Here is an 18735-nt window from a genome sequence, read left to right on the forward strand (position 1 = left end):
CCCCAGGACCTTGGGCTCCTGCCTCCAGTGGCAGAGGGCTGGCATTCCTGTGAGCGGCTGTAGGAACCGGGTTTCCACCGTGTCTGAACGTCGGGAGGCAGGCTGCCTCTCCCGCCCCTGAGAGGGGCCTCGCTGGCTCACCAGCCCCGGCCACAGAGCTCAGGACCGTGGGACCTTGTTGTGGGTGGCAGGAGAGGCAGGGGTCCAGGCACCCTTTCCCCAGAAGCTGTGGGAGTAGAGGGTCACGCGTGGTGTGTGTGTGTGTCAGCAGCCATGCTGGTGCTGCATTCATTCGTGTTTCTAGGAACTGCGGGCCCCTTGGGACGGGGGCCTTTGGTCTGTCCTCGACCTGGGCCCCCGCCAGCCTTTCCGGTATCCCGCCCTCCGTATGTGCGGGCTGCTGCTTCCTGATACCTGAGAGTCTCTCAGCTGCAGGAAGTCCCACGTTTGGAACCAACCCATGGGGTCGAGGATAGAGCTCTGACTTCTCCCCAAATGCCCCTTTGCGGGGAACATGTTACACACGAGCTTTATAATTCATTGGAAAGCCGCCTAGATTAACGTTGCTGTAGCGATGCCTTCTCTTCTTTTGTAATTAAAGGTTTTGGAGATCTCAACTCTGGCTGTGTACCGATTCCCACACCCAGGCTGGTATGTGACTGCAGAGAACCGAGGGAGGCTACAGCAACCAGCGCCCTGCTAGGCCCCAAGGGGGGGTGCGCTCTCTGTGGGCCTGCCTGCTCGGGCCGCTTGACTCCCGGGCCAAGCGCCCTAGTGTTAGGAGAGCTGGCGGCTCAGAGCCTGGCCACTGAGGACTGTGGGTGCAGACCCCTCTCGTCGCTCTTGGGGAACGTGTCCTAACTCGCTGTCAGAATGATAGCGTTCCTAGAGCCTTGACAAGTCTCTAGGGGACAGCGGCCTCGGCACCAGCACCGGGGTGGGGCGTGCGGCCCCCAGTGCCCTGGGGAGTGGAGATGCCCAGCTTAGGGCTGGCGGGATCCCTGAGCCCTGGAGTCGGGCTGGGAGCTGTGTCACCTTGGCCTGTCACCTCCCACTCTGGTCGTCGGGTTAGCCCCCTGTAAGATGATGGAGGCCGGGGCTGCTGTGAGTCCCACCACCCCTGTTATGGCCACATAGCAGTCTAGATGTCTGGGTGCCTTGAAGTGTGGTGGCTGTGAGGTCGCGGTGCCCAGGACATAGCTGCCCCTGCAGTGTGTGTGTGCTGGCCTCACTGGCCTTGGGCCTCTTGGCCGCTCTGGTATCTTGGTATCTCTTTGGGATAGAGATGTCTTAGTGGGGCAGCTAGAAGGTGCTGGAGATGGGGAGTGGGGCTGAAAGACTGGCTGTTTAGGGTCAGCTGCTGCAGAGCCAGCCAGGAAGGTTTTATGTCAGGCAGACAGTTGGGCTGGCGCTGTCCTTGGCGGGTCCCTCGTGGCCTGGCGGGAGCCCCGGCCTCAGGAGCAGTGGTCCCCTGTGCCGGGCAGCTAGCTGTAGGGCTGGCTTGTCGGTAAAGCTCACTGAAAGCCCACCGTGTACTTTTGTCTGAGAATCACAAGGGGAGTGTCCTGTGTGAGAGTGAGTTTCAATTTAAATAGGAATGAGAGCCCAGTAAGCCCCTGAGAAATACCAAGAGGGGCCGGGACATAGAATGGGACCACAGGACAGGGGATGGGGTCAGGAGCCAGGGTCAGCCAACAGGGATCTCAGATGAGGTCAGAAAAAGGGGTGAAATAGGGCTGGGGTCAGGGGACTGGCTTGGGGAGCAGGTCTCTTCTACTTCTGTTGGGACCTGAGCTGGGTGTTCCGGGATCTGGAACCTGAGTGGCCTCCTTTGTAAGGTGGGGGGTGTGATAGCCGAGGTGCCACCATGAGGGGCTGTGCCCTGGCCAGTGCTGTCCTGGGCTGCCAGGGATGTACCATCCAGACTTTGTCCTGTACCTGAGATGGAGCACCCCCTCCACCCGCCGCCTCGCTCTCTGCATCTCTGTGTCTTCCTGTTGCTGGCATGTTGAGGCTCTCCCAACCAGTCTCTTGTGTGTCTCTCCAGGAAGCCAGAGATGCTGGGCCTGCTGTCGCTGTGGGACATGGCCCGGCTGGTGAACATGCTCATCGTGTTCCGGTTCCTGCGCATCATCCCCAGCATGAAGGTCCGTGGACGTCTGACCCCTGCCTCACCTTCCCACTGTCCTGCTCCCACTGTGACATTGCTCTAGAGAGTGGGTGAGCCTGACCAGGGAGGAACTGAGACCAGGACTGTCCCTCTGGCTACCTTGGTCCCCTGGGGATGTGTCCCCTGCCCTGCTGCTGGGTGATCCAGCCCTACATTTATGGACGAGGAGAGAGAGGGCTGGGGCTGGAGCTCTTGGAACCACCTTGTTCCCAGGTGTCCTGAGGTTCCCAGAAGGCCATTGGCATAAGCTCTTCATAGCTTCTAGTAATGAGGGGCAGAGGTGGGCTTGGCCAGGGCCCTCTACCCCAGGCCCCCCAGTGGGAGTGGGGCATATGGTTGGCTGGGGTGTGCATCTTCAGGACACCCAGTGCAGGAACCCAGTGGCTTGTGACCATCTGCGAGCCTCAGTTTCTCTCCCTATACCCGCAGGGAGTGACACCAGGCTTGAGGAGAGGGAGGCCAGGTGAGCAGGGTATTTAGGCCAAGTGCCCACTCAGCACAGAGGTAGAGTTATCTCCTCCTGTTTGTTTGCTTAAGAATTTTCCAGAAGAAAAGAAACCCAAGGACATGAGACCCCTTCCTATTTGTCCAAGTCCCTCCCCTGTGCTTATCTGTTCTTTCGTGTGCCTGTGCTGCCCGGGGCTACCTGTCACCTAGCAGAATTTCCCATGTGAAGGTGGCCTGGGGACCCTGGGTGCAGATGGGATGCTGCACCAGGGACTTTGTGCATGCCACATACATGCATGTGATCACACACATGCACACATATACCCACATGCATGCATATGCCCTTACATAGCCACACACACACGTGATCATGCATATGCACACACCCACACATATACATGTGATCATACATGTGCACACATATGTGATCAGTGTATAAGTCACATATATGTATATGATCACAATGTACTCTTACACACATGTGGTAAACACACATGAGCACATAAGCTACACACGTTCACATGCATGTGGTCACACATGCATACACATGGGCACATATGCATGTGATCACACGTGTGATCATAACCGCACATAAACACACATGGTCATAAGTACATGTAACCCCAACACAGCCATGCATATCACACAGCCATGCGTGTAACCACACAATATAATCACCCACTGGTAACACATGTACACACTTAATCACATGCGTACATATGACAAACGTACATGATCCAGAAGTACAATCTCACATGTACACACAGCACGTAACTATACTATATACGTGCTGTACCATGCGTGCACATGTGCTATATCCACACATAACTGTACCCACACACAGTTACATGTACACATGCAAGCGCGCCTGTATGCTTGCACATAGTAACGTGCATACACACGTGCATCGTGGTGTCTCTCTGTCGGCATCTAGCATTATGATCTAACATCGGGTGCGGTAAACAGGCTAATTAGAAAGCTCAGGTTTACGTGTCAGGGGAGCAGCCCTCTGGAGCTGGGGTGCCTGGGTGGGTCTCTCAGGTTCCCTTTCTCAGACCTGATCACTAGGGCTGACCTGGATACCTCAGGCCTGTGCTGCTTTGGAGCCTCCAGACCAGAGAGGAGCTAACGCAGCCTTAGTGGGTCACTGGGCAGTGTGATCTGAGCTCCTGCAAACTGTGGCTTCACCAAAGGGCCTTAGAATTGAGACACATCTAGTGTGTGGGGTGTGCATGAGTGTGTATGGGTATGTGTCTCTGCATGTGACTGGGTGGGTGGATGGGGATGTATGAATGTGTGCGTTCCATGTGCATATGATCATGTGTGGGTATTTATGGGTGGCTGTGGGGTGTGTGGGTTGGTAGTTCGCTGGTCCTGCCCTGGTCAGGGTCAGGGCAGTGGGCAGGGTTGGTGTCTCCTCGGTGGGACCAGGAAGAGTAGGGCCATGCTTTCCTTCTGTCCTCAGCTAATGGCTGTGGTGGCCAGTACCATCCTGGACCTGATCAAAAACATGCGGGCTTTTGGCGGGATCCTGGTGGTGAGTCTGGGTGGCAGGCTCTGGCTGTCGGGGTGGGGCGTGGAGCTGGCTTTCGATTCCGGGGAGTCTGGGCTCTGTGGGAGGCTGCAGCTCCCAATGGGTGATTATATAGTGAGCTCGCGGCTGGCGGGTTGCTCTGGAGGAAGGAGGGCACTGTGTTGGGGTGGCTCTCATGTTGTGTAGGCCCGGGAGGCCGGAGTGCCCCCTGCCGTTCCCGAGAGCCGACCTCTGGGCTGGTCTGTAGGAAGCACTGCCCAACCACGCTCCCTTTCTTTGCCAGACATCCTGTTGGTCACTTTTGAGTCCCTCCATTTTTTGGATCATGGGTCATAATGAGACACTGACTTTAAAAAGTGTGAGGGGTACTAGGGGGCCCTGAAGCCCACACAGACCCAGATGGGGCTTTGGTCAACCCGCCTTGCCCTGAGCCATTGCAAGACCTCCTGCCGTGTAGGCTGAGAGAGAGCCATGACGTCCCCTGTCTCCAGAGCCAGGCTTGACCTGAGGTGCTGTTGGCTCTGCTTACAGCCCAGCCCGGGTGAGCCCCTGGTGCTGCTCTAGGCTCGAAGCCCAGCAGAAGAAACAGATGCCCAGAAGGGACTGGCTTTGCCAGGACATGTGCCCCTTCCTCTTCCCCTGGCATGTTGGGGATAGGTGGGGACAGGTCGGAGGCCATTGGTAGCCTCTTCTCTCTGTGACGTGAGGCTGTTGGGTGGTGCTCCTTGGGCATCACCTCCTGAGGAAGCCTACCTGCCCCTCCCCTGGGACCTCTTACCCTAAGACTGCACAGGGGTCCTTCTCCCCCCTCTTCCTGCCACACCTGTCCTGGAGAAGGACAGATAGCCTCGCTTCCTTGGCTGCCTTGGTCTTTCCCCTTGGGTTCCAGTTTATCTCTGTGGCTCCCCTGGTGGTGGCAGCTCCTCCCTCCCTTCCCTCTGGGGGAGGTTGGTGGCCAAGAGGGGGTACTTGGGAGAAGCCCCAGTGTTCCCTGCGGGAGGCCAGCAGTGCCTGTAACTGGGAATAGTGTTGAGGGCTGGGAACCTGCTGGCTCTGTGGGTCCGTCTACCATGGCGCTGAGCAGCCCCGGTGCTGCCTCCCTAGGTAGTGTACTATGTCTTCGCCATCATGGGCATCAACCTGTTCCGTGGTGTTGTCGTGGCTCCTCCTGGAAATGGCAGGTGAGGTTGGGCCCGAACATGCCAACGGAGTGTCTCTAGGGGTGCAGAGGAGCATGAACCTAGGTGGGGCTCCTGGATGGGGCTCCTAGTCCCTCCTCTGCCTCCCCTCCCCACCCTGCCAGGTGCCTTCACCTAGAGTCTGTACCGAGAGTTTCTGAAGCCTACTCGGCACTGCAGCCCCCACCCCTCTGCCCCTTGGGGACCCTCAGGCCAGGCCCACACAGCCAGACCTGGATGGAGGCTCTATTTCCCAGGCGTGTCTGTGCCCCTGGCCCCTAGCATCCTTCACAGCACCCCCAGAGATTGGGGGCCCTGGCTTCTCCCTCTGACTTCTCAGGGCCCACACACAAGGGTTCTGGCTGTGCAGGGGCTGAGGCAGTGCTGGGGCACCCGGGTGTATGTGTCCTGGTCCCTACCTCGACCCGGCTTGTCCTGTCCCACAGTCTGGCCCCTGACAACAGCTCAGCGCCCTGCGGAAGCTTCGAGCAGCTGGAGTATTGGGCCAACAACTTTGATGACTTTGCGGTGAGCCTGGTGCCCCCTGCTCCTTGAGACCCTTGCCTTCCCGTCGCCCTCCCCCTGCCCCCCTGGACCCTGCATCTGCCGCCCCTCAGGCTGCCTTGATCACCCTGTGGAACGTGATGGTGGTGAACAACTGGCAGGTGTTCCTGGATGCCTATCGGCGCTACTCGGGCCCGTGAGTGACCCCGGCTGGGAGGTCCTCCACCATCGCGGTGCAGGTTGCACGTCCTGTGTCCCCGCCGGTGACCTGGGGTTTGCCTCTTTTGGGGACTGCTGGGAGGTGGGTTCTAGAGAATTCCACTGCACTGGGAGCCCTGGAGGCAGGCTGGGGGAAGGAGAGCCTGGAGCTTGGGGAGCTCAGCCCCGGCCCAGCAGATGGTCCTGGGTTCAAATCCCAGCAGCACCTCTCAATGGCCATGCTACCTTGGCTACTCATTGACCACTTCTAAAAGCCTCTGTCTGGGCGTCTTGAAAACGGGAGTGGGAGCATCACAGAGTTCCCGGCTGGACTTGCAGTCCATGGTGCTCCAGCTCACACTGCTCCCCGAAACCACAGGTGGCCTTCTTGCCTCCACAGGTGGTCGAAGCTCTACTTTGTGTTGTGGTGGCTGGTGTCATCTGTCATCTGGGTCAACCTGTTTTTGGCTCTGATTCTGGAGGTATCCCAGATCCCTGCCCAGGTGGCCTGAGGGGTGGTTTCTGAAGGGCTGATGGTGGCATGAGGCTGCTGGCTGGGCCCACCTGGACTGGGGTGGGATGGGCTGTGCTGGGTTCCATCAGGTGCTCAGTTCAGGCTGGGTCCTGCCCTGGGGCTTGGCGAGGCTCACCCTGGCTGCTGGGAGCCTCTTTGAATGCTTGTGACATTGGACCTGGGGGGGCGGTGGTTCTCAGCCTCTGGGGAGGGATTGGGGCAGGGCTGTGGGTGCTGGGGCAGGGCTATCAGGCATCTGGTTCCTGCAGGAGTGGGCCCTGGATCCCAGTGTCCGGGTTGGGCTCAGCTCTCCCTATGGTGGATGCCTGGCCGACCCTGGAGGGGAAAAGGCTGGTTCCTGTGGGATTCACACACTGGCCCCCTTTTCTCCTGTTTGCCAGCATTTTCTTCATAAGTGGGACCGCCGTACTCACCTGCAGTCTCTTGCCGGGGACCAGGAGACCAGCTATCAGATGAGCGTGGAGCTCCTATTTAGGTGCATGATTGAGGAGGGGGCTTCTGCTTGGCCTCTGCAGGGAGGGAGGGTGAGGCAGGGAGGGGTGGGTGGGCGAGCATCCTCTGTGACCCTGATGCTCTCTACGAGCTGCAGGCATCTTGCCGCCCTTCTGCAGCCCTGAGCTGGGGTCAGGGTCTGGGCTTCCTGTGCCCTGCTGCTGGGGGTGTGCACTCCGTCCTGCTCTCTGATGAGCACCTTGAAGGCAGTGTTCTCACGTGCCGTTAGTCTCCAAGGGATTCTGCTGGTGGGTGTAGGCGGGGGGCCCTCGCTTCCCCACGGTGACCTTGAAGTCCGATCTTTGCTAGTGAGGAAAGTGCTCCCTTTGCAAGCATGCACTGTGTTGTAGCGGCCCCTCTGCACTGCCCCACGGGCCAGCGTGCAGGGGCATCTTCCCGGGCTTTTAGGGAGGCCGTGCACACATTGCGGAGATGCTTCTAAGCCCCCGTGTTCACTAGTGCACATGCCTGGTGATTGCTTTGTGGGAAGCAAGACTGCATGCCATCCCAGAGGTCCCCAAGTGCCCCCCTGTCTGGAGCTCCCTGGACATCTCCCCAATCCCGCAGGGACGTCCTGGAGGAGCCAACGGAGGAGGAGCTGGTGGAGAAGCTGAGCCACCATCCGCACCTGCAGCTGTGCAGGTGACACCCAGGTGCGCCGTCCTGGCAAGGGCGGCAGATGGCGATGTGGCCTCAGGATGATGCCAGTTGTGGGAGGTGGCTGGCTATAGCCCAGGAGAGACTTACCCTCAAACAGACGGACAATGATGGGAGCTACTCCACCCGCCTGAGGCTGGGGTAGACGTGCAGGCCCTGGTTTGCTGCCATTGAGCAGAACCACTACTCACCACCAGTTTTTCTTTGCAGCCCCTTGGAATGGGGCGCCTGTGCTTTGGGTGGCCTCTGCGCCATGCTGCTCTCTTATAAGCTGCTTTGGTGGGACTTTGACTTTTCTAAATGCAGAAGAGAGTGACTCCGCAGGGACCTTTCAGACCGTCTGGGAAGCCGGAAGCAGCGGCCTTCCTTTTGGGCCCTGCCATTTCTGTGGTGCCTTCACTGTTGGTGGCCTTCAGGGACCAAAGCCGCCTGCCCCCCCCCCCCCCCCCCCCCGGGGACCTACATAGGCCAACTGGCAGCTTTCCAGGGCATTAAGTTGGGGATCCTGGTGGTTTTACGTAAGGAGAATCTTAACTATTTTATTATTTTATGGCTCATATGAGTGTGATTGGGTGTATGTCTTCATGGGTCAGAATGCCAATAATTTTTATCCTGAAGTCTTGGAAAGAATGAGGTCGTTGTTCTTATTGGGACACAACTCCAATCCTGCTTCTTTCTGGAACAGGGTGGCCAGGTAAGGTTGTTTAGGTTGTGCACTGCAAACCTGGTTGCAAGGGTGTGTCCAGCCTTTGGGACGTCTCCAGGGTGAAGGATACTTTTTTCTAATTTGCACAAAAGCACGTGTGAGTCAGTGGTGGCTCTCCCTATAGGTCCATAGGGTGTGTGGCAGAGGAGGCTAGTAGGTCAGGGAGGAGGGAAAGTGAATACTGTGTGAGAGGCCACATTGGTGCTCGAGCTACCATGGGTCCAGATTAACAACAAATGGTTGTCTCTTTATAGGGGCTGACTTGAGTGATGGGTGGGAGCTCCTGGAGGTCCCTGTTGAGGATTGGGATCCTCATGGGAGTAACTCTGGGATTGATTAGTGATGTCTGCTCTGGGCCCTCGCTGGGGGTGGGGGATGGTGGTCATGAAAGCACAGGCACTGACTCCAGTCTGGGGAGAAGTCATCTCTGTCTTCCAGCTTCTCAGGGAGTGGGATTGGAGGAAAGTTACTAGAAAAAGGCACCCCGGGGCTCGGTTGTGTCACGTACCCGCGTACATTGCACTTTCAGACTCTGGAGTTCGGATCCTGGGTGTTGATGTGCTACCCCTCGGGTTTGGGGGATCCTTGGGCGTAGTGAGACCACTCTCAGACCTGTCCCCTCTGCAGGCTGCCTTCCGGGAAGGCTGGTTGGGTGGGGACGTAGCAGCCTGCAAGCCCTGGGGACAAGGGTGAGGGCCTGGCAGCTGTGTGCACTCTACTGCCAGCCCCTCATCCCCTACCCCCAAGGTCTGAGCGCCATCTGGTGGCAGGATCAGATTCACTTTTAGTGCAGGCTGGACCCCCTGACCCCCAGGGCTGGCTCATTGCTTTTCCCAGGCCAACTGGGGCCATGGAGCGTGGCCTCTCGGCCTGGGCTGCAGGCTTGTCCACCTGGAGCAAGCAGTTGCAGTGGGCGCTTGCCAGGTAGGATGTCACGCTCCCTGCCCTGCCTTGTGCAGGGCCCAGCTCTGACTGAAGGTTTTCTGCCTTCTGTTTCATGGCTTGTGTGCAGAGGAGCCCCCTCTGGTGATTACTGTCACGTGGCACAGAGTTCTGGAGGACCCATATTGCACTCTGGGAGACTGTGCTGTTCAGAGGCTGGCTCTGCCCTTGGGATGGGGTAACTGAAGCTGGTGGTGTTGCACTGGTGTCTTCTGACCACAAGCTGGTGTCTCTTGGATACTCGGGGTGGGGAGGGGGCACTGACTGTCCCCTTCCATCAGTTTCAAATGGTATCAGCTTCCAAGCCTTTGTCCCCTTGAGAACCAGGGCTGAATTCATGGTTGAGCTGGAGCTGAGCTTTTGGTTAAGGAGAGCGGGTCGGGTGGGGGGCGTCTGGCCTGCAGCTCCCAGCTGGGTGCTGCACTGAGAGAGAACATGCACTCACCTCTCAGACAAACCCTTGCAGCTCTGGTCGGGGCTCGTGTTTTCTGTGGCTGCGGTGGCTCCCTCAGCATTCTGGCTGGCTTGAGGTGCAGGGGGCTTAGCCCTGCTGGACTCTAGAGTCACCCAGGGCCAGGCAGGAGTCTGGGACACCTGGAGTGGCATCACTGCCCCAGGGGAGTGGGGAGGAGGTGGGAGCAGGAGGCTGCTGTGCCCGGAGGAGCCCTGTGGTTTGGGGCAGGCTCCAAGGAGGGGCCTGTTCGTCCACAGGCTGGGGAGCCCTGGCTTGCTGTCAGCAAGAAGCTGAATGGAGGCAGGTGGCCTGGTGGAGGGGGGAGGCCCAGGGAGTGAAGGGAAGGGGCTGGAGTGCCCATTGGGGCAGGCTCGGAGGAGGGCAGGGTGGTGTGGGTGCCTGTGGGTGACGGTGGGCTCAGAGCTGCACACACCCAACAGCAGGGCCTTGGGTCCTAGTCATCGATGGCCCTGGGGTCGGGTTTGGGGGCAAGGCAGGTGCGTGGGTGGGCAGCAAAGCCCCAGCCTGCCTGGGAGGCCTGAATGCTGCCCAGCTGGCACTTGCAGCCTCCACATTGAAGGGTTCTCACCTCCCCTCCTGCCCAGCTCAGAGCCACCAGCTGCCCTGGGCCTCTGCAAGTGAGCTCCTCAGGGGTCTTGGTGCCACCTGCCTGCCTCCACTGACCAGGAAGGGCTGCAAAGAGGCCACTTCCTCTCCCCTTGAGGATCCCCATGGAGGCTTTTGCCCCCACCCCCTGCCCCTGGGGAGCCCCTGGAAGATGCAGTTGCCATTTCTGAGGCTGAGGAGCACAGGGGTCACGAGTTTGCTCATGTTTAACATGGAAGCAGCCTCAGACTTAGAGAAAAGTTGCAAGTAGAACTTTCTTCTGGAATCACTGGGGGGGGGGGGTTGTGGTTCCAATCCCCTTCACACTCCGTGCTTAGGAAGGGCCTCCAGCAGACAGGCACACGGGAGAGGGGTCACCCCAGTTCCTGCTGGCTGGCACTCCCTCCACTCATGACCATTCTGAGCTTCCAGTTAGGTCCCTCAGGCCCCAGGGTTGCCTGTAATCTTCCCGGACAGGTGACCCCGGCACTTGAAGGTCAGCCAGTGATTGTGTAGGAAGGTCCCCAGGTTGGGTTCATGCGAGGTGTCCTTGTGAGCTTGTTTCTGTTGTTTCTGTAGGAATATCACAGAAGTGCCTCCTGGCAGGTGGCATGAGATTTCAGTTTGCTCCATGGCTGGTGCCCACCCTGTCACTTGGTGTCAGCAGTGGTGGCTGGGCTGCCTGGCATAAAGTTACTCCTCCTCCCTTTGTAATGAACAGGGTGCCCCGAAGCTATGTGAGCATCCACCTCACCAAATTTCCTTTAGTTTCTCCTCCCTCCTGTGCTCATCTGTGCACACTGTGCTTTCTTCCATTCAGTGGGCTCCATGCAGTCTGTTGCTGTATTTTATTTCACGCTCAAATTCTCCTTTGGCCAGTGGGAACTGCTTCATCTAGCTTTTGCGTCCATTTGCTAGGTACCTGTCATCTTTTGAATGCTTCTTTGCTTTCTGGCAGGAAAAGATGTTCTGGGCTCATGTTGTGCCTTCTCTGCCCCAGCCCTGGACGCTGTTCCTTTAAGCAAGAATAGCATCTAGGAACCAAGATGTAGGTGTGAGGTGTGCCTACTGCATGGGTTTTGCTGTGCCCAGGTTCTCTTGGTAGAACTAGGGTATATATACATGCATCTGCCTATGTGACTGTCCATCTGTCCATCCATTGGTCCTTCATCCGTCTATCCATTGATCTGTCATCCATCCGTCTGTCTGTTCATCCATCCATCCATCCATCCATCCATCCATCCATCTGCTGGTCCATCTGTCCGTCCATCCATCTGTTGGTCCATCCATCCATCCATCTGTCTGTCTCTCTCTGTTGGTCCATCTCTCCATATGTCCATCTATCCATCCATCTCTCCATTCATCCATCTGTCCATCTGCTGGTCCCTCCATCCAAATGTCCATCTGTCCATTGGTCATCCATCCATCCATTAGTCCGTCTGCCCATCTATCCATTCATTCACCCATCTGTTGGCCCATCCATCCATCTGTCCATTGGTCCATCCATCCATCCATCCATCCCTCCATCCATCCAATCTATTGACAACTATGAGATCATGCTGATACTCCATTTTCAGACCAACGCCACAGGGCACATCTGGTTTTCTCTCTCTGTGGTTGCTAACCCTTTTTTTTCCTGAATGGTTTGCATTTTCCTTCATCTGTGAACTCACTTGCTTATTTCTCTTGTAAATTCTCGTCTGCCACTGCCACTGCCACCTCCTCCCCACAGAGATGCCCTCCTCACCCCATGTGGGCTCCCTTTGGATGCCCTCCAACCACAAACCTCCAGAAAAGAGCTTTCCAGATGGAGAGATGGTATTGTCAGGCCCTTTAAAATTAGGAGTAACAAAATTAGAACCTGGCCAGCTCATTAAAATCAAATAAATATGTAAAAAGTGTAAACATTAAAAGAAATATCTCTTTATTCATAAATAACATGATTGTCCATATAGAAAGGCTACAATCATTGAACAGTAAGAATTTGGCAAAATGGTTTGCTGTAAGATTGATACACTGAAATAAATTGTTTTTATAGAACATTAGCAACAAACTCTCATAAATCTCTTTTAAAAGATACTGAAAAAAGTATTATTTATGTGAGAGTAAAACCTTCAGGGTCCTTAAAGGTAACATTGAACAAGTGATGTTCAAGGTCTTTATACAGAAAACTATAAAATGTCATTAAAATCCAGGACTGTGGGCTTGAGGGGAGAATGCTGAATACCCAGTTACCACATGGCAGTCCCAGACACTCGGCGCTTACCTGCTCTTGGCTCTGCAGGCCGCACTTCGCTGGGTCCTCTTCACGGCTGGGCTCTGGCTGGGCTCCTGGGTTCTCCGGGAAGAGCCCATGCCTGCACTCATTCTGGTTGTCAGCCGAATTCGGTTTCCAAGGTGACAAGGCTGGGGCTGTAGGTGATAGCACTTGACCTGACCCCATTTCCTTGTTGGCTGTCCGCAAAGGGCTGCTCGTAGGACCTGGAAGCTGCTGGAAGCTGCTATGTTCCCTGCCACACGGCCCCCAGCCCTCAGAGTTAGCGACAGAGAACCTGCTGTGAATCTAATCCCTCACCCTTTGTGCCTCTGCTGCAGGAAGAGCCCTGACCCTTTATGGGTTCACCTGATTAGGTCAGGCCCACCAGGATACCCTCCCTTTCTTGAAGTCAGCTGTGTCATAGTTCAGCACCCAACCCCAGGAGTGACTGTGGCATCATAGTCACGGGTCTGCCCAAGCCTGGTGGGAGGGCCATATACAATGGTGAGGGTCACTGGGGGGCAGCTCAAAATTCTACCACAGTTGTCCTGTTCGTGGCCAGAAAGTTGATATTACCAATAGGTCCATTGTCCCCTGACTAATCCATAGATTTGTTAAAGTTCTAAACATAATCCTATTTTTTTCATTAAGGTTTGATAAGCTGATTGAAAAATTTACATGAAACTTACGTGCAAAAATAGAGAAGCGTATGGTTGAGGATCTCGGTTTGCCAGTGTTCCGGACTCACTGTGAGGCTCTGGTGACCAGGACAGTCTGGTGCAGGGGCGAATGGAGGGATGGAGTGAAGAGCCCAGAACTGCCGGTGGAGAGGGGCTGGGGCAGCTGGGAGGCCCTGTGCACCACGGGGGGCCAGAGTGGCCTCGGTGTGCGTCTGTGTGGGCTCTCCCCCCGGGCCAGCAGGTGCACAGCGCGGTGGCTGTGGCAGAGCCGGCAGGATGGGGCCCTGGACCTGGACCTAGGCCTGATCTGTTGCCGGGACCTGAGAGTGGGGTCTCAGCAAGCGGTTTGGGGCCTTTCATGTGGTCTCCTCCGCTCAGCACAGCAGGGAGGAATCTTGTCTTTCACCAAAACAGCCAGGTTTCGGTTTTCTGCCCTAGAGATAATTGGTGGTTCTTATTAAAAGGTTAGCACAATGCATTGGTTTTTTTTTTTTTTTTAAAGTGGAAGGTAGGCACACCGCACTGCTCTTAAAAATTTAAGAAGGGGGCGTGTGGCTCGACAATGGCCTTCACATCAAAGTGGCCAGCAGACGCCATGGGCAGTGTGCGGGCAGCCCACCCCAGCCCACTGATCGCACTGGGGGCCCTGGCCATTCTGGTAAGACAATCAGAGCCGCCCCAGGGTGGTGAGCCCACACCTGCAGGGACCTGGGCGGCCTGGCTGCTGCCCCGGGTTTGACAGCAGTTGGCTAATCCGCGTCTGGGCCCCGGCAACACCTGTCGCCAGGTGAGCCAGACCTGCCTGTCCCGCCTCCCTGGCCTCCACTTTTTCTTCTCAGCTAATGGGCAGGGCAGGTGGATGGGGGCCACTAACACGAGACTGTGGTAGAGGAGAGCATCCCGTGGCCGGAGGCGGTGGGCCAGCAGCTCTCAGAATCCCCGGAGGAGGCTTCCTCAGACAGATCCCTGGGCCGCCCCATGCCAGGCGGTCTGGTTGGGGTGACCTGGGGGTTGGGGGAAGCTAGGCACCTGCGTTTGTAATCCATTCCGAGGGGATGCAGCTGTGGATCCAGAGACCAGGGTTGGAGAACAGCTGGCTCAGTCAGTTATCTTTCCTCCCTCCTTGTTTGCTTTCTTCCCAATCGTCGTTGCTGTGGATGGATTGTAAAACAGTCCTTCGAGGGAGCAGTCACAGGTGGGACCCCTTTCTGAGTGGTCCCCTCTGGGCAGAGGAGTCAGGAAAGGTGCTGGCTTCTCAGCACTGCAGCTGCCACCCTGGTCTCTCCAGGCAGATGGAGTCTGAGCCTCTCGTCCTCCCGGCTGTCCCAATCCCTTTTCTGTTGCCTGGGTTCTGGGTCTGTGCACAAACCACACAACTGGACACGGAGAAGCTGGCTGGACCCTGAGCAAGATGAGAGCTCTGCCCCGGCTTGGTGGAGTGGGTGCCATGGGCAGGGACACCAACAAGGGCCCCTGGTCCTGCCCCCGGAGGTCCAGCCGCCCTCCCCCAGCTCCATAAGCCGATGCTCTCTGGGGAGATCCGGAGCTATCACGGCCATTGAGTGCTGGGAAAAACAAGGGTCTTACCTCAGACACTCGCGTCCCCTCTAGAAGCAGGCACTGCGGGCTGTGCTGTGCCAGGCAAGGAGGTAAAGTGGGATGAAGACAGAAGAAGCCGGGGCTGGGAGCAGGAGGAAGAGGCTGCGGGTACCCTCGGGAGGACCCACCACTGCTGCAGGCCAATGTGGAGCTCCCTGGCAGCCTTAGAGAAAAAGGGAACAGGTGCCTGCTGGAGGAGGCAGTGGGCTGCTGGTTGGTGGGAGGCCTGCTGAGTGGGGCTGGACCTGCTCCCTGGAAGTGAGCTGCCACCCACAGCCTCGGTTTTGTCATCGTGTTTCCAGGTCTCGTGGTGGGGGCCCCGGGAGGCAAAGGATGTGCCAGCAGCAGGCACGTGGAGGGATTCTTGAGAGTCCAGGGGAGCAGCAAGGATTGATAATTAGGAGCCACAATTTGAGGCCTTGCTCCCCATGTGCTTTTCTGAGCACTTGACAAAGTGGGATGTTGACTTGTTTAATCCTGTTTAATCGCGGGCTGGGGCAGCTCTGATAGATGGGGAAACTGAGGCGCAGAGGGGCTGAGGCCACTTGGCCGCTGACAGCATTGCCTCCTCCTGGCCCAGCATCTTCTCTGTGTCCCTCCTCATTCCCCGGCACATCAGCCTGGGGACGTGAGCGCCGCATGCCTGAGATAAATATTTGTAGAGCCAGCACCGCTGCGTCAGATGTCAGACGTAACTTGCGAGACTGTCCTTCCCTGCACATGGAAGGGTCCCCACAGTCCCCATGGGACGTGGGAGGTGACAGGAGTGACCAGAGGTGCTTCGGGGGCAGGCTGGGCTCCTCGTGACTTTGTCCCCTCTTGGCCACTACAAAAGAGGCTCCGGGCACCCAGGCTGGGCCCCACCGCTGCACGCCGTGACCTTGGCAGGCAGCCAGCCTTCCTGCACACCAGCTCCCTTGATCGGAAAGGAGGTGGGTGGCCGGAATAATGATGGGGCGGGGGGCTGATGTGCTGACACACATCACAAGTTTGTATTTTCAAACTTCAGACCTGGGGTTCAATCTCGGAGCACCACATAAGTGAGGAAACTGAGCCCTGGGATTTTTTTTTTTTCCTTTGGGAGCCTGTGCTGATGGGCGGCAAGGTGATGTGTGAGCCCAAGGCTGTCATGAAGGCGGGGTCCCTCAGCCCTGCGATGCTCAGCGCCAGGCTGGACGGAAACCCTGTTTTTTATAGGATGCGCGGACATGCAGCTTGCTCGGCGCATGGGCCTGCGGGTGGTTCGGGCTCCCCAGCTTCGGCGGGCGCCCCGGTTCACAACAGGAAAGCAAAATCTGTCCCGTTAGTCGGTCTGCAAGTCCTCACCTGTGTCCCACTCCTCGAGTGTGGGGAAGGAAGGAAGATGTGTGAGGGCAATCCAGGGCCTTCTGGGCAGGGTGGCCGATGGCTCAGGGCTCACCCGTGGCGGCCCCTGGTGACCTGCGGAGCAGAGCTGAGTGGGGAGGGAGGAGGTGGGCGGTCACCGCACAACGGGGTGGTGGGGACTGTGGCCCTCGTCCATAGACGCCCTGTGGGGCCCTGGCAGCCACCCAGAGGAGAGGAGATTTGGGCCGAAAGGTGTGGTTTCCTGGGAGGACAAAGATGGCACATGTTCAGAGCTGACTCGGGTTCTCTCTGGGTTTGTTGGCCGCTCCTCTGCTGTGTCTCCTCTGACAGGTGCTGGGCCTGTCCTCGGGTGTGATCCTTCCTGCTGGAGACCCTTCGGACAGGTCTCTGAACAGCTCCATCCAAGTGTCCCCCCCCCCACACACACACCTTGCTCCATGTGACCTGCATCCGATCCCAAGGAGCTTCAGGTGTTCTTGCCCTATGACTGGAGGCTGGGGTTGCTGTCCTGCTACCCTGGCATTGGCCCACTGTCCCCGTCGTGGGGCACACCCATCAGCCCTCAAGGTGACCCTGAGCCTGGCACAGCATGTGGTGTTGGCAGTTGGGGGGTTGGGGGGAGGGTGGCATAGTGGTGAAAGCCCCCTCTTCCCCCCTCTGGGCACTTTTGGTCTCCTGGGAGTGAGAGGGCTTCAGGGTCAGGAAGCCGGTTTTTATCCATTTCCCTTGTCACTTCTGCTCGTGTTGGAAGGGCTCTACCTTGGGATGTCACGTCTCTTGCGTTCTGGTGGAGGGTCATTTAGAGCAGCCCGCTGCGGTGTGTTTGCAGAGAAGCAAACCCAGAAGTGCTTGAACCTGTTGTTGATCTTTCCTCCCAATGGCGCCAACATGGGTGGCTTGTCCCTTTGATTGTGTTGCAATATTTCAGACTATTTTGCGCTGAACTCTTACACTGGGGGAGATGTTTAAGGGAAGACCAGGACGCCTACCACGTGCCCCCATGCCCTGGCAGGAGGCGGATTGTGGGAACCATAGGCTTTAAAATAAGCTGGAAAGTTCTTGATTGGCCAGGTGGTTGATATCTGTAGCCCTGGTGGTGCCAGGGGCCCTTGGGCATTGGCCAGACCTGTGGCCCCTTCTTAAAAAAATGTCTGTAGGCTGTAACCCAAAATATGTGGAAGTGCAAGGAAAATCATTATATTGAAAACCTGCTCACAAAGTATGAACAAATCCAAATGTGGGACAGAGGAGGTCTGCCACCTGCCCCAGGTTCGAAACAGCACTCTGAGACGTCGGCGCTGGCGCTCACGTGATGGAAGGTACCTGTGGTTTCTGCTTGGGAAGGGCCGGAAGCCTCACTGACGCCTTGGTTCATGGCCTGGTCCAGGCTGTGGTTTGGTTTTCCCACCGAAGGCCCCAGGTCCCTGGAACCAGAACACTGGAGGTCCCTGTGATTCCCTGCTGGGACTCCCCCTACCTTCACCGAGTTGTGGTGACACCTGTAAGGTAACTGATTTTGGCCAAGGCTGGAGGTGCTAGTCCCCCCCCCCCCCCCCCCCCGCTGCCAGGAGGCCTCACTGGTGCCCCCATCGGAATGAACCCCCTCCCCCTCCCACCACTTTTTCTGTGGCCCCACCCATGTCCCAAGTGGCTGTGGGGCTGTGAGCACTCAAAGTTCTGGAGAGTCTCAAGCCTCCTCGATCCCAATAAAAAGTAGATCCCAACGGACATGACACCCGATCCAACCCAAACAGACTGTAGTATGAATGGATCTGTGAGTTGAGAAGGGCCGTTTTGTGGTTTCATTTCAGTGGCTCCCAAACGTGAGCGTGCATCAGATCCCCCGGAGGGCTCGTGGAACCCAGATCGCTGGGCCCCTCCTCGACGTTCCAACACGGCCAGCCTGGGGAGGCCAGCCTGGGGTATGCACTCGAAGCCTGTTCCCCGGTGATACTCAGGCTGCTGGCTAGGGCTGGGCTCTCTGAGAACCGCCGGGGGTGCCCCTCTCCCTGTACCACTGTAGGGGAATCAGCGGAAGCCCCCCAAAGGCCGAGTCCTAACCCGCCGTGTCCGTGAATGTGAGCTTACGTGGAAATAGGGGTAATAGGGGTTGGCAGGTGTCATGTTAGGGCTCTTGAGACGAGATCATGCTGTCTTTAGAGCGGGCTCTAAACCGAATGACGGATGTCCGTGTAAGAAGAGGAGAGAACAGATGTGGGAAGCAGCACGTGACCATGGAGGCGGTGGTTGGAGGGATGCCGGGAGGCTCCAGATGCTGGGGCAGGAAGAGCCCCAGAGCCTCCGGGGAGGGCGCCCTGCCCATACCTTGATTTCTGACGTCTGACCAGAAGTGGGAGACCGACCATTTGTTGCTTAGAGCTGCCTGTTTGTGGTCATTTGTCCCGGCAGCCCCAGGACACTCTCACAGC

General features: G+C 57.3%; 1 protein-coding gene and 1 long non-coding RNA gene across 9 annotated transcripts in view; one reads left to right on the plus strand and one right to left on the minus strand.

The window, feature by feature from the left end:
* TPCN2 (two pore segment channel 2) overlaps positions 1-18735 on the plus strand; it is a 66240-nt gene that overhangs the window by 19505 nt on the left and 28000 nt on the right. For 5 of the 8 annotated variants that reach the window (XM_072790277.1, XM_072790279.1, XM_072790278.1 and 2 more), the window contains exons 17-24: positions 602-651; positions 2048-2147; positions 4083-4154; positions 5256-5332; positions 5776-5857; positions 5947-6029; positions 6432-6513; positions 6947-7041. In XM_072790277.1, coding sequence (XP_072646378.1) covers positions 602-651; positions 2048-2147; positions 4083-4154; positions 5256-5332; positions 5776-5857; positions 5947-6029; positions 6432-6513; positions 6947-7041 — 641 coding nt within the window. Of the gene's footprint in view, positions 1-601; positions 652-2047; positions 2148-4082; positions 4155-5255; positions 5333-5775; positions 5858-5946; positions 6030-6431; positions 6514-6946; positions 7042-7625; positions 12464-18735 lie in introns of those variants that run through there. The other 3 variants (XM_072790282.1, XR_012013733.1, XR_012013734.1) reach the window with 3 other exon arrangements.
* On the minus strand, positions 8196-16403 carry LOC140612581 (uncharacterized). The gene is made up of 2 exons (XR_012013737.1): positions 12690-16403; positions 8196-11457 (listed from the first exon to the last, which is right to left on the minus strand). It is a non-coding gene; the product is annotated as an uncharacterized lncRNA (long non-coding RNA).

This window comes from Canis lupus, chromosome 21 (assembly GCF_048164855.1).
Source record: "Canis lupus baileyi chromosome 21, mCanLup2.hap1, whole genome shotgun sequence".
Lineage (NCBI taxonomy): Eukaryota > Metazoa > Chordata > Mammalia > Carnivora > Canidae > Canis > Canis lupus.